The sequence below is a fragment of the Sphaeramia orbicularis genome, chromosome 9 (assembly GCF_902148855.1).
Source record: "Sphaeramia orbicularis chromosome 9, fSphaOr1.1, whole genome shotgun sequence".
NCBI lineage: Eukaryota > Metazoa > Chordata > Actinopteri > Kurtiformes > Apogonidae > Sphaeramia > Sphaeramia orbicularis.
The window spans coordinates 961479-975984 of record NC_043965.1 but is presented as its reverse complement, the minus strand read 5'-3'; the positions used below and the strand labels follow the sequence as shown (position 1 = coordinate 975984).

The following is a 14506-nucleotide window of genomic DNA, read 5'->3' as shown; positions in this document are numbered from 1 at the left end:
TAATATTTGCTGCCATCAGGATTCAAACCTGTGAACTTCTCTGCATGTTAACCACACGGTTCAGGGTCGACTTTGTGCTTAAATGCACGTGTGTGAAACAGAAGAGTGAAGACCGTTGCACCTTCAGTATGTCCTTTTTAGTCCAGCAGCCCAAGGGTCCAGTGGACTACTGGGATCAGCTGTTCATCTGTAAACAGTTTTTCTAGAATCTTCTCCTAAACCTTCAGTCACAATGACTTGATCTTTGTTGTGGACCATCTTTGGGGGAAAGGTCGACCAAGTTTGTTCAAAGAATTGGGAAATATTGATTTTTGAATTTTTTCTTGAATTTTTGAAGTTTTTCAAATTCCCATTGGTTTATAATGGGACACATTTCAAAGTGTTATAAGCTAAAAACAGTTGAAGATATTGCTCTAATTATTATTGATAATAGATAGGAAGTCACATATGGGCTTTCATTTGGTGCCATGACCTTTAACCTTGAGTGACCTTGAAAGGTCAAACGAATGTTAGTGAATGTCTTTAAATATGCCTTTGGACTCCAGGAGCCTGGGTCCTGTTTTCATTATTATTCCACCTTTAGTGATGCATTATACCACAAACAACAGATGATCAGCTGTTTTCTGACTACAACTAAAACTACACAAAAGGCCTGTTGTTCAAATCACATATCTGTGTTTTGGGGGCAAATGTTCACACTGGTGGCCTCAGACCAACATCTGTTTAGGAAAACATTCAGTGTCTGTATTTTCGAACAGCGCTAGTTGTAAATGTCGCATTGTTTTGACCCTCCTCAGTCGCCATATCGGTGTCAACTTTTTGACACGCATGCGCAGAAGCAGTTCTGTGCTCCCCTCTACTTTATGCTAACAGGCTGAGCTCCAGTAACGGTCCGGTTCGGTCCAGCAGACATCTTGCCTCCGCCGTCACCTGGTTCATCCTTGTGTTCACCCGGGTCAGACCGTTGTCCCGGTACCGGCTCTGACCCGGGACTTGAGCGGACAGCGGTAGTGACGGTTATCGTCTGCGGCTAGTGTTAGCCCCGAGAATCAAAACAAACCGAGCTAACGGAGGCTAACGGTGTTAGCCGACAACATGGCGACAGACGAGAAGAAACCAGAGACAGAAAACACCAAGGCGCCTCCAGCGACCTCTGGATCCGGCAGCAAGGTGAGGCGGACACACGGTTAGGCCCGGTCAGACCCGGGTAGGTCCGGTCGGATCCGGTTAGTGGTGAGTTCAGTTCAGTCCATGAACACAAACAGCAGTAGGAGCCATGTGGGTATTAATCATCCATTCTTGGGGTGTTTTTTTTTGTCCAATAACCGACCAGGGAAGTTCAGGTGGTCAGCAGAACCTGAAGTCTGTCTTTAAATCATACCTTCATGTTGTAAATCACTTCAAGATAAACCAATGAGCCGTTTTAGGGCCTTTGGAGCTGATGATTAGTGCACACACCAGTCTATAGAACACACACACATGTCCTAAAGTGTGTGGAGTTGTTCAAGTTAGATTTATTCAGTTTACTTTCACATGTGATAAATGATCAGCGCACAGGCACCGAGGTAAATGAGGTAATGGAATACTTGTACTGCAGTTTATCTGAGGTACTTCTAAACTCTACAGTGTCTTCAGTGTTAAATCTAGTACTTTTTACAGACGTATGTGACAAAGTTGGTTCCTTCTGATATGATAGGACTGAATTTATCCCACTGTGGGGACGTTCCACAGGCAACGGCAACAAAAAGAAATATACAGACAACAGTAGGAAATGTGGAGTTTGTATAAATACTTCTGTAAATCTGAATCAGACTTGAATCTGTCTGTGCTCCTGTTCTGTTTCAGTCCAGTCCAGCCAAACCAAACTACACTGTCAAGTTCACCTTGGCCGGACACACAAAGGCCGTGTCCTCCGTCAAATTCAGTCCCAATGGAGAGTGGTTGGCCAGTTCCTGTAAGACACACACACACACACACATACAGGCACACATGCATACACACACACATACAGACACATACACATGTACACACACACATACAGACACATACACATGTACACACACACACATACAGACACATACACATGTACACACACACACACACACATACAGACACATACACATGTACACACACACACATACAGACACATACACATGTACACACACACACACACACACACACACACATACAGGCACACATGCATACACACACACATACAGACAAATACACATGTACACACACACACACATACAGACACATACACATGTACACACACACACATACAGACACATACACATGTACACACACACACATACAGACACATACACATGTACACACACACATACACATGTACACACACACATAGAGACACATACACATGTACACACACACACATACAGACACATACACACACTCTTCAGTTCACATTCACACAAAGGTTCCAGATACAGTTTAAACTGATGTTGTTACTGTTTGTAAAGTTCGTTGAACACATCAGGATGTCTGTAACCATGGTAACGTTTCCGTGCAGCTGCTGATAAGTTGATAAAAATCTGGGGAGCGTACGATGGAAAGTTTGAGAAATCCATCGTTGGACACAAATTGGTGAGACTGACTTCATCATATTGTCAAATGCTGAGTAGATTTAGTTTGATTCAGCGTTTGCCTTTGGTTCAGCCTGAGTCTGTTTCAGCTTCATGTACATGAAGTATTTCAGTATTTGGCTGTAGATACGAGGACAAGGTGTGTTTGTGTTTTCAGGGCATCTCTGACGTTTCCTGGTCTTCAGACTCCAACCTGCTGGTGTCAGCCTCTGACGACAAAACACTAAAGATCTGGGACAACAACTCTGTAAGAGTCCACCTTTAACCTTAAAGACCTTTAACCCTTAAAGACCCAAACGTCCGCCTTTAACCCTTAAAGACCCAAACGTCCACCTTTAACCCTTAAAGACCCAAACGTCCACCTTTAACCCTTAAAGACTCAAACGTCCACCTTTAACCCTTAAAGACCCAAACGTCCACCTTTAACCCTTAAAGACCCAAACGTCCGCCTTTAACCCTTAAAGACCCAAACGTCCACCTTTAACCCTTAAAGACCCAAACGTCCGCCTTTAACCCTTAAAGACCCAAACGTCCACCTTTAACCCTTAAAGACCCAAACGTCCACCTTTAGCCTAAACCATCTACTGATCTGAACTGTTAAATACCTGTTGATCCACTTATTTTATCAATACATGGAAATAATTGGTGTAAAATACAGTTCTTCATGAAAAATGCAGAGAATAATATTAGAATAAATAAAGAGGGAAAGAAGAAGGAAAAGTGGGAAAGAGCCCAATCTCATGTGGAGGTTGTGACCTAAATATTAGTGGGTCTTTAAATCTGTGTATGCTGTTCATCCCCAGTTCTTCATCCTGTCTTTAAACCTCAGTCATCTCGTCAGTGTCACTAATCTGTTTGTGTTTCTGTGATTCTGCACCTGAAGCACTTCCCTCACACTGAACAACTGCCAACTGCACTCCATCCCAAGCATCTGTTTGTTTACATACCAAACCAACCCAACTCCAGCTCTAACCACAACCCACCCAAACCGTACCAAACTGCTACTCAGGCCTTTTCAGAACTCCACGCAGCCGCAGCAGTAATGAAGCCGTTTGTGTGTTTGTTGGTGTTGCTTCCACACTGCAGCTGCGTGGAGTTCTGAAAAGGTCTGAGTGACAGTTTGGTTGAACTGAGGTTTAAAGATATGATGAAAAACTGGTGACAAACGTCTTATTTATGTTTAAGGGTTAAAGTGTATTTGACTGGAAATGACAGAATATGTGTGTGTGTTTAAAGGTGTGAGTGGAGCCGGTGAGACAGACAGATACACACACACACACAGACAGATACACACACAGACAGACAGATACACACACAGACAGACAGATACAGACAGATACAGACAGACAGGTGTGTTTAATGTGGATCCAAACCTCTGTCTGTTCCAGGGAAAGTGTCTGAAGACTCTTAAAGGCCACAGTAACTATGTGTTCTGCTGTAACTTCAACCCACAGTCCAACCTGGTGGTGTCTGGATCGGTACGTATGCACATACACACACACACACACACACACACACTCAAATACGTACACACAAATATACAAACCAACACACACAGATAAATATACACACAAATGCACTAATATACACATATACACACAAATATACACACAGATACACACTCTTCATCAGCTGTGTGTGTGTGTTGACTGTCTGTCTGCAGTTTGACGAGAGCGTCCGGATCTGGGACGTGAAGACGGGAAAATGTCTGAAGACTCTTCCAGCACATTCTGACCCTGTGTCCGCTGTAAGTCCTGACCTCTGACCCTGTGTCCGCTGTAAGTCCTGACCTCTGACCCTGTGTCCGCTGTAAGTCCTGACCTCTGACTCTGTGTCCGCTGTAAGTTCTGATCTGAAGGGTGCAGGTTTTAAACAGTGAAGGTTCTAGGTGACGGTTCTCCTCATGGTCAGTACAGTTGCCTTTTTCCAGACCCTCTACTGTCCGGTTCCATGAGGTGTTCTGTACATTAATTACAGAATGTGGGCTGGTTCAGCAGAACCAGAACTGTGTTGGAACCGGGTTCTCTGACGCCGCTGTGTTTGTCGTTCAGGTTCATTTCAACAGAGATGGTTCACTCATCGTATCGAGCAGCTACGACGGCCTGTGGTATGTAAACACAGTAGAACGCAGTAGAACGCAGTAGAACACAACACAGTAGAACACAACAGAATCAAGCCCTGACTGTGGTAGAGAACCTGGTTCTGATTGGTCCGTTTGTCTTTGTCCTCAGTCGTATCTGGGACACAGCGTCGGGACAGTGTCTGAAGACTCTGATTGGTAAGAACCTACTTTAACATGTTCTTGTTCTGTGGATGTTCTCAGGTGGACGTTCTCAGGTGGACGTTCTCCTGTGGATGTTCTCCTGTGGATGTTCTCACGTGGAAGTTCTCCTGACATTCTCGCGTGGATGTTCTCAGGTGGACGTTCTCCTGTGGACGTTCTTGCGTGGATGTTCTTAGGTGGACGTTCTAGCGTGGACATTCTCAGGTGGATGTTCTCCTGTGGACGTTCTCCTGTGGACGTTCTCACATGGATGTTTTCTGATGGACGTTCTCCTGTGGATGTTCTCAGGTGGATGTTCTACTGTGGACGTTCTCCTGTGAACGTTCTCAGGTGGACGTTCTCATTGGTGTGAACAGTTGCCTCTGGGTCTGGTTTGACGTGGTCATGTGATCGGTGTCTTCTCTCCTCAGATGACGATAATCCTCCGGTGTCTTTTGTGAAGTTCTCTCCAAATGGAAAATACATCCTGGCTGCGACTCTGGACAAGTGTGTGTTGGTTTGAACTGTTGTAGATTCAGCTGGAACTGAACTGAAGCAGGTTAACGTTAGCATGTGTTCTGTTTACAGCACACTGAAACTGTGGGACTACAGCAAAGGAAAGGTACTGTCTGTCTGTGTCTGTGTGTGTCTGTGTGTGTCTGTCTGTCTGTCTGTGTCTGTCTGTCTGTCTGTCTGTGTCTGTCTGTGTCTGTCTGTGTGTGTCTGTCTGTCTGTGTCTGTCTGTCTGTCTGTCTGTGTCTGTCTGTCTGTCTGTGTCTGTCTGTCTGTCTGTCTGTGTCTGTCTGTCTGTGTCTGTCTGTGTCTCTGTCCATCTGTCTGTCCATCTGTCTGTCTGTCCTGCAGTAACCCGTCTGTCCTCTCTGTCCTCAGTGTCTGAAAACGTACACTGGACATAAAAATGAGAAGTACTGTATCTTTGCAAACTTCTCTGTGACAGGAGGGAAGGTGAGTCCCATTAAAGGAACTGTTTCTACTCGTTCTACTGCAGCTACTGTCAGCTTTGACCTCTGACCTTTGACCTCTGACCTTTGACCTCTGTGTGCCAGTGGATCGTGTCGGGCTCTGAGGACAGTATGGTTTACATCTGGAACCTTCAGACCAAAGAGATCGTCCAGAAGCTACAAGGACACACAGGTAGGTTTGACCTTTGACCTCTGAGCCACGCCCTGTCTGGTAAACCCCCTGACCTCTGACCTCTGACCTGTGTGTTCCTGTAGACGTGGTGATCTCTACGGCCTGTCATCCCACAGAGAACATCATTGCCTCGGCTGCTCTGGAGAACGACAAGACCATCAAACTGTGGAAGAGTGACTGTTAGAGACCAGACCAGACCAGGTCCTAGTGAGTCCCAGTGGGTCCCCAATAGTTCCAGTGGGTTCTGAGGGGTCCCAGCGGGTCCCAGAGGGTCTCGGTGGGTCTGAGTGGGTCCCGGTGGGTCTCAGTGGGTCCCAATGGGTCCCGTCTTCGCTGCAGATTCTCTCAGTCCTGTTGGTTTCCATTGGTTTCTATTCGTTTCCATTTGTTTCCATAATGCGAACCTTTAAAGGACAAGTTCACTGTTTATTTTCTGAAATCGGATCAGTTTTCCATTCAGACAGAACAGTCTGACAGTTTTTAGAGAAGACAGAGATCTCAGATTTAGTTGAAAACATTGGTTAGTTTTTCTTTTAAAAACTCATGTTGGTTCCGTTTAGTTAAATTCTATTGGACTGTTCTTGTTCTTATTTTTTTATTTTTTATTTTTTTTTAAATTGTCGGACAGTTCCGACACCCAAACAGATGTTTTCATGGTACATGAACAGAACCATGGTCCAGTTTGATCCAGACCAAGACCACCTGTGAACCCACTGTTTGGTCCACGTCGTGGTCTGGGTCTTAAAATCTAGAACCTGTGACAGAACCGTTGAATGGAGTCATGAAGGTGGAGTCAGTGACGTTTACATGAGAATATGGATATAAAATCAGTTCTGTCTGATCAGATCTGCTCATTTGCACAGATCCTGTTTGTGTTTGACCTGATCTGGGGTCCTGGTCTGACCTTTGACCCCATCTAAACAGTCGTAGAAGTTCAGACTTTAACACAGTCACTCATCAACGTCTGAATGAAACTAAATGTTGATTCAGTTCAGAACAAAACGCTGATTTCACACACAGTGACGTTCTCTAGAATCCTCTTATTAACTTTGACTAAAACACTTAATGAAAGTGGACAGAACGTTCCTTTAACGGCTGAAAACAGTGAACTTACCCTTTAATGTGTCCACGGACGTCGCGGTGCCGTTGTCAGACAACACTGGGACACGCCCACTTTCTACTGAGTCATCAGTTGCTATAGTGATAGTGTTTTCTGTGTGTGCTGCGTTCATATACTTGTGTCAGTGGGAAATTGAAAACAAACTGTTCGTCATCGTCAGACTCTACGTTTCCTGAAGCTTTGAATCTGAAGGAAAAACGAAATATGTGAAAGAATGTTTTTCAGTTATTTGTAAATAAAGATTTTTCACAATGAGACGAGTTTATCTGTAGAGGAACCAGTTCCTGACACATGAAGTGTTCATGACATTTGTCCCTTTTCCATCGGACATCTGAGCTAAACTTTACCCATATTTACTAAAAACAGAAGTGTGGAATGTGGGCCGTGGACTGAATATGTGAGATGTAAAATTTAATGAATCTGAGTCATTTTGGTTCCAGTTGATGGTTGGACCAGTGGAGGAGATCAGAGTCTGTGTCAGAGAGGAACGACTACAGAGGTAACGTCAGCAGTGGTTTATCGGCAGAGTCAGACTGGGGTTTGACCTCAGGGTCAAATGTACACACACACACACAGACTGATAGAAAATACACACACGTGTATGTATTTCTTCGGTCTTTCTTGTGTGTGTGTGTGTGTGTATATATATGTATATATACATATATATATATATATATACACACATATACATACAGGATGGGGAAGCCAAATGTACACTGAACATTTAGTTGTTTTTTCTCAGCAGACACTACATCAGTTGTTTTGAACCCAAACATATACTGATGTCATAATCATACCTAACACTATTATCCATACCTTTTCACAAACTTTTGCTCATATGAGTAATCAGGAAAGCAAACGTCAAAGAGTGTGTGATTTGCTGAATGCACTCGTCACACCAAAGGAGATTTCAAAAATAGTTGGAGTGTCCATAAAGACTGTTTATAATGGAAAGAAGAGAATGACTATGAGCAAAACTATTACCAGAAAGTCTGGAAGATACTATTAAAGAAGAATGGGAGAAGTTGTCACCCCAATATTTGAGGAACACTTGCGCAAGTTTCAGGAAGCGTGTGAAGGCAGTTATTGAGAAAGAAGGAGGACACATAGAATAAAAACATTTTCTATTATGGACATTTTCTTGTGGCAAATAAATTCTCATGACTTTCAATAAACTAATTGGTCATACACTGTCTTTCAATCCCTGCCTCAAAATATTGTACATTTTGCTTCCCCACCCTGTGTGTGTGTGTGTGTGTGTGTATATATATATATATATATATATATATATATATATATATATAGATATATAATTTTTTTATTTTTTTCCCCCCCATAAATCTTTTAAACAAGTTCAGTTCTGCTCAAAACTATCAAATTTTATTTAAAAAAAAAAGACTAACTCCTCCTTCAGATGGTGGTTGGTTCTGGGGGTGAAGGGTTCAAAGTGTGACGGTTGTTGAATGTTTGGTCTCCAGGAGGCAGGAAATATGAGGACACCAGGGTTAAAGGAACAACTGGACTGGGACTCATTTTGGTGTGAACATTTGAAACTCGTGAGTCCACATGAACCCAGGTTCAGCTGGACCAGATGAACCTGAGTTCAGTGGACCGTTCCAGACCTGGTTCAGTGTCAGATGAAGGAACTCAGTCACACTGAAGGAAAATGGGTTTTATTTACTGAAACCAAACAGATGCAGAGGCTGGAGAACCCGTTCTGTCAAAACCAGGTCTATGGTTCAGAAGGAGCTCAGGTCCATCTGCTGGAGAACAAAGAGTCTAAAAGAGGCGGAGCCACCAAACCTCCCGCCCCCAGAACTGTCCACAGGAAGTCCTGACGCACGCACGTAGAAAAATGGCAAAGCAGCAGCTTTAGCGGTCGCTGTGGTAACAGTCACATGACAACTAGACCGTCAGGTCAACCAGGGCATGTTGTCATGGTAACCTATAGAAAACCAGACCGCACTAGGACCAGTTTCCAAAACCAGGTCCATCAGTTCTGTCCAGACTGGTCCAAACCAGTCTGAACCGATCCAGACTAGTTTGAACAGATCCAGACCAGACCTGTTTGAACTGGTCCAGATGACTATAAATGGGTCCAGACCAGTTTCAACCAGTCTGGACCAGTTTAAACAGACTACATGAGCAGGTCCAGGCCGGTCGGTCCAGGCGGTCTACAGCAGGGGGGTCCAGCGCAGCGTGCCGATGGAGATCAGGGTCTGGCAGGTGTCCGAGTCCAGCCAGACCGACTCCACCAGACTGAAGTGGAGGAAGCCCAGCGCGAAGCCGCAGCCCACGTCCGACAGGTGGTGTTTACCCAGCAGCACCCGGGACACACCCACCAGGAAGGCCCACAGGTAGAGCAGGATCCGCAGGGGCACCTGGGAGGGCGCAGAGACCGTTACCATGACAACAGCATCATCCAGCAGCACACACATATTCAGGACTTGCAGCTGACATCACTGGTCATGTGATTGTTGTTTACACCGCCATGTTGGTAGGCACGCTATCTGGATCCAGAAAGTCACAACTGTTGCTTTTTCTGGTGTTTTTCTTTGGACTGGTGTTTGTGTTTTGTTCTTTGTGAGTCTGTCTGCTGTGATAAAGGCACCACAGATGAGTTTACAGGTTTAATAACAACAGTGATGTGCACACAACTCGTAAAACCAGTGTTCCCAGCTGCAGCCGGCTCACATCAGCCGTACACCTGCAGGCTCCGCCCCAGAACTGGTGAACCAGCCCATATGTTAGCTCTGAAACAGTCCATGAACTGTCTGTGTCCTAAAGCCCCTCCCATCTTCATCATGTGACTGGACCTCATGTGGAAGGCTGTCCCATAGTTAAAGCAGACCGGCACAGACGGGGGGTGGGGGGGGGCGGCAGTGTTGTCTCCAGCTCCACCTGAACTCAGCGGTGTCGCCCGCCATAGCTCCGCCCACTTCCATCTGCCTCACCCAGCTGAGGAAACTCAAAGGGAGCAGGTAGATCCACAAGCACTGTGTCTGTAGGTGATAGTCCAGGGGAAGTCCTCCTGGAGGTTTAAAGGGTCTGCAGCACCGGACCACACGAGGACTACTCTGTTTTTCCACGCCACTAAAACGCAACAGGCACGCAGGCTAACTATACTGAGAAGCTAGGCTAACTATACTGAGAAGCTAGGCTAACTATACTGAGAAGCTAGGCTAACCGCAGTTATAACTGTAAACAGCGGTGGGCAGAACAGAACCAGCGCTGCCCCCAGTGGACCCCAGCGGTCTGTATGCTGAACTGATACTGGTGAAAGAGAAGGAATAAACGGCACACAGGAGTTTAGCAGCTCCAGCCTTTAACACGCTACGAACTCGGCGTGACTTCCTCCTCCAAGACTGAACGTATGCATACATCACATGAAACTCATCTATTGCAACCAACCACAACACATGTGGTTACCATGGTAACACTGCTTAAAGCTGTATGTTATTGTAGTTCTACAGAGGAGAAAGAGAAACATCACCAACAGTGGACAACTGTACGATCCAAGGAAAGCTCGCCTACCAATATGGCGTCATAAACAGAAAACCACGTGATCATGTGACATGTGCAAAACCTGAATTAAACTGAACGATGACCGACCGCCAGGACCAGGTGGTTCAGCAGGAACTTGGACACCATGACGGCGCGGCTGGCGTGGGCGGCCGGAAACGAGTACGTATCCATGGCAATGTAGTCCAGGAACCCCGGGGGGAAATCCCACGGTCCTTTGCGTTTGACCAACTTCTGCATCCCAGCGACGGTCATCACATCCAGGATGAGAGCTGCAAAGAGACGACAGCCAATCAGAACGCAGAAGCGGACTGAAGTGGACTTGAACCAGATCATGTGAGTGTCAGTCTAACCAGGACCAGAGGGTTCAGAGAAGACCAAAGGATTTATATTTGACCTCACATTTATTCAGTGTCTTTGAAAAATCTTCCAGTATCTTCTTTGACCTGGAACATCCAGGTCCAGATGTTTAAAAAAGGACTTAGAACTCCACAAAATATACCCTTAGACCATGTGGTCTGATGTGGACTCATGCGGTCTGATGTGGTCTGATGTGGACTCATGCGGTCTGATGTGGACTCATGCAGTCTGATGTGGACTCATGTGGATTCATGTGGTCTGATGTGGACTCATGCGGTCTGATACAGACTCATGCAGTCTGATACAGACTCATGCAGTCTGATGTGGACTCATACGGTCTGATGTGGACTCATACGGTCTGATGTGGACTCATGCGGTCTGATACAGACTCATGCGGTCTGATGTGGACTCATGCGGTCTGATACAGACTCATGCGGTCTGATGTGGACTCATGCGGTCTGATACAGACTCATGCAGTCTGATGTGGACTCATACGGTCTGATGTGGACTCATGCGGTCTGATACAGACTCATGCAGTCTGATGTGGACTCATACGGTCTGATGTGGACTCATACGGTCTGATGTGGACTCACCCAGGAGCAGGTTTAGGAGTACTTCCTGTCCGGCCAGCGTGTTGCTCTTCCACAGACAGAGGAGGGTCCCACAGACCCATGGGAGGGCATGTCCAGTCAGGGCCAGCAGGGTGACCAGGGGGCGTATGGGGGCCCCGGGGCCGTGGGCGCCCACGCAGACCCCCAGCCGCTTGGACAGACTGATGTCGATGGCCAACAGGGAGCTGATGGCGATGCCCCGGAAGGACGGGTTCAGCTGCATGCAGTCCTGCTCCGGGTACTTGGACGCCTCCTTCTGCCCGCCTTCGGCTCCACCCCCCTCAGAGGAGTCCCGGGACCCCCTGAGACCAGATACAGGAGACCACGACTTTAGAGACCTGAGGTACTTGACTGGACTTTAGATCCAGTATCTCCTGCTGCCTTCAAGTGCCATGGGAATTATGGGAAATACAAGTTACGAACTCTAAAATTACACATTTACAAGAATGAATAAGCACGTCCATAAACGGTCTGACCCCCGGTAGCGGATCCATAAACGGTCTCAGACATTTTCCATTTCACTACGTCAACAAAAGCATGTGAACGCAACACACTTTTGAATTCACAAGTGGAAATGTTCATCTTCTGAACAGCACCTGAAGGCAGCATTAGAGCAGCTGACCCTGGCCCTATTGACCTCCTGACCCCACGGACCTCCTGACCCTGCTGACCTCCCGACCCCGTTGACCTCCTGACCCTGTTGACCTTCTGACCCCACTGACCCCACGGACCTCCTGACCCCACGGACCTCCTGACCCTGTTGACCTTCTGATCCCATTGACCTCCTGACCCCACGGACCTCCTGACCCTGTTGACCTTCTGACCCCACGGACCTCCTGACCTCGTTGACCTTCTGATCCCATTGACCTCCTGACCCCACGGACCTCCTGACCCCATTCCATCCATCCATTATCAGTCTGTGGTGTGGGTTTGGGGTCAGTGGGTCGTCACACACAGATGCTGTGTTCAAGTACTCATGTAAAAGTCACTGTCATAGAAGGTTCATGTGTCAGTAATAATCAACACATCTGCTTTGATTGGAGTTTCCTCTGCTTTCTATCTGCATGACCAGGTCCTGATCCCAGACCATGACCAGGTCCTGATCCCAGACCATGACCAGGTCCTGATCCCAGACCATGACCAGGTCCTGATCCCAGACCATGACAAGGTCCTGATCCCAGACTATATCCAGGTCCTGATCCCAGACCATGACCAGGTCCTGATCCCAGACCATGACCAGGTCCTGATCCCAGACTATATCCAGGTCCTGATCCCAGACCTGGGTGGGTTCTCCCCTGGAGTCCTGAGCCCTTTACTCCCAACAGGTTAAAGAGTGTGGACCTTTAAAGTGGACTGGTCTGAACCAGGGCCAGGATCATGTTCCTGCAGATATAAACAGCTGGTGGGCGGAGCTCCTACCTCGCAGCGGCGGCGTCCTCCTGCTGACTGTGCTGTTTGTGGACGGGGCGCCTCGGACCCCCCCCCGCCTGCTGCCTGCAGGGCGGCTGGTTCAGGGACAGGAACTCAGGCCGGTTCAGGACATTGTTCCGGTCCCTGATGCGACTCCGGGCCTGGTTGCCCGGCATAATGGCGGCGGGTCTGGTGGGGTCCGGTAGGGTCCGGTGGGGTCCAGTGGGCGGTGCTGGTTCTGAGGCGGCGCTGCAGGACTGACTGCGACACAGCAGGTCTGAGACTCTGAGGGACTCTGCTATTAATAGAACTGTTGGCCTTCTTCTACTGTCAGCTGTTCAGAGGGCTGGAAACACACACACACACACACACACACACATATATACACACACACTTATATTAAAGGAACACTCCGCCCACGTCATGGCCCTGCTGCTCAGGTGTGAAGTGGGCGGAGCCTGTGCAGTACCTGCTCACAGACAGCTGATGTGTTCATGACAGGTTTGTAGTGACTAAACTGGTGGGTGGTCAGACGGGGGCGCTGTAGTAAAGCATCCTGTGACATCACTGTGTCAAACATCATACTTTAACCCTTTAACCCCTGATGTGTCTGCGCTGACCCCCCCCAGAATGGGGGATCAAACACAGAGCAGTGAATGAGACTGACTAACTCTAAGAATAGACGGTTTGGGCTTTTTGTTTTGTTTTTACACCATTTTCCTTGTGGGTTTTTTTTTTTTTTTTTTTTTGGTTTTTTTTTGGGGGGGGGGTTTGGGGGGGGTTTCCTGTTGTCTCCAGTGTTGTGGTGATTTTTCGTTATTTTTTTTATTTTTTTTTACTGTTTTTTCTGAGTTTTGTCTGTGGAACTGTTTTATGGAGTGTCAAAAAACAGCTGGACGGATTTAGAAAAAAAGAACCCAAAACACAAACTACTGGGACCAAATTCCAATCCTTGTTGTTCAGTTTGTTCCAGTCACAGCTGATGTTCAACATCCTGAATCTGTAACTGATGTTCATTCTACTGCCTTGTTTAATCCAAACCTGTCAAACTTCAGTTCCTCTCTTTGTCTTTTTCTGTTCCTCCACCTGTTTTGACCCTAAACACACAGGAAAACAAAACCGCTGAAGAAAAGGAACACAAGGACGTATAGTTTTGTTTGGTCATGAACTTTTCTCCATAAATACAAATGTTGTAGATTCTAAAAGCAACATATTTAAAAGGTGACACTCATTTATACTGAAATAGCAAACTGTACTTAGCTCACTGGCTGATGTTAGCGTAAGTATTTAATACATTTTATGTTTTATAACTACTAAGACCTAATTTAGTGTGTATAATAATTAATAAGTAATATTATCATGAATAGGTTTTAAGGTACAAAAGTATTAATGCATTAGATTTAATGACAAAGATAAAGATCAACTGTAATGAAGGCGGAACCTCTGTTATTGTGTTTCTACC

The 14506-nt window shown here is 46.4% G+C and overlaps 2 protein-coding genes across 3 annotated transcripts; one reads left to right on the top strand and one right to left on the bottom strand.

Moving 5' to 3' along the window:
* Positions 1-824: 824 nt before the first annotated feature.
* On the top strand, positions 825-7401 carry LOC115425774 (WD repeat-containing protein 5-like). 2 transcript variants are annotated; one of them, XM_030143530.1, is made up of 14 exons: positions 825-1170; positions 1846-1954; positions 2531-2604; positions 2761-2850; positions 3992-4081; positions 4267-4350; positions 4655-4710; positions 4835-4881; positions 5298-5373; positions 5455-5488; positions 5758-5832; positions 5934-6021; positions 6105-6232; positions 6271-7401. In XM_030143530.1, exons 1-13 carry the CDS (start codon positions 1096-1098, stop codon positions 6203-6205), a joined length of 999 nt encoding a protein of 332 aa, XP_029999390.1. In that variant the 5' UTR covers positions 825-1095; the 3' UTR covers positions 6206-6232; positions 6271-7401. The 2 variants fall into 2 exon arrangements, with proteins under 2 accessions (XP_029999390.1, XP_029999389.1); XM_030143529.1 differs by having other exon boundaries at positions 6105-7401.
* A 1179-nt stretch (positions 7402-8580) lies between these two features.
* On the bottom strand, positions 8581-13622 carry LOC115425779 (inactive phospholipid phosphatase 7-like). Its single transcript, XM_030143535.1, has 4 exons — positions 13054-13622; positions 11617-11936; positions 10754-10935; positions 8581-9522 (listed from the first exon to the last, which is right to left on the bottom strand). Exons 1-4 carry the CDS (start codon positions 13218-13220, stop codon positions 9316-9318), a joined length of 876 nt encoding a protein of 291 aa, XP_029999395.1. The 5' UTR covers positions 13221-13622; the 3' UTR covers positions 8581-9315.
* Positions 13623-14506: the final 884 nt, after the last annotated feature.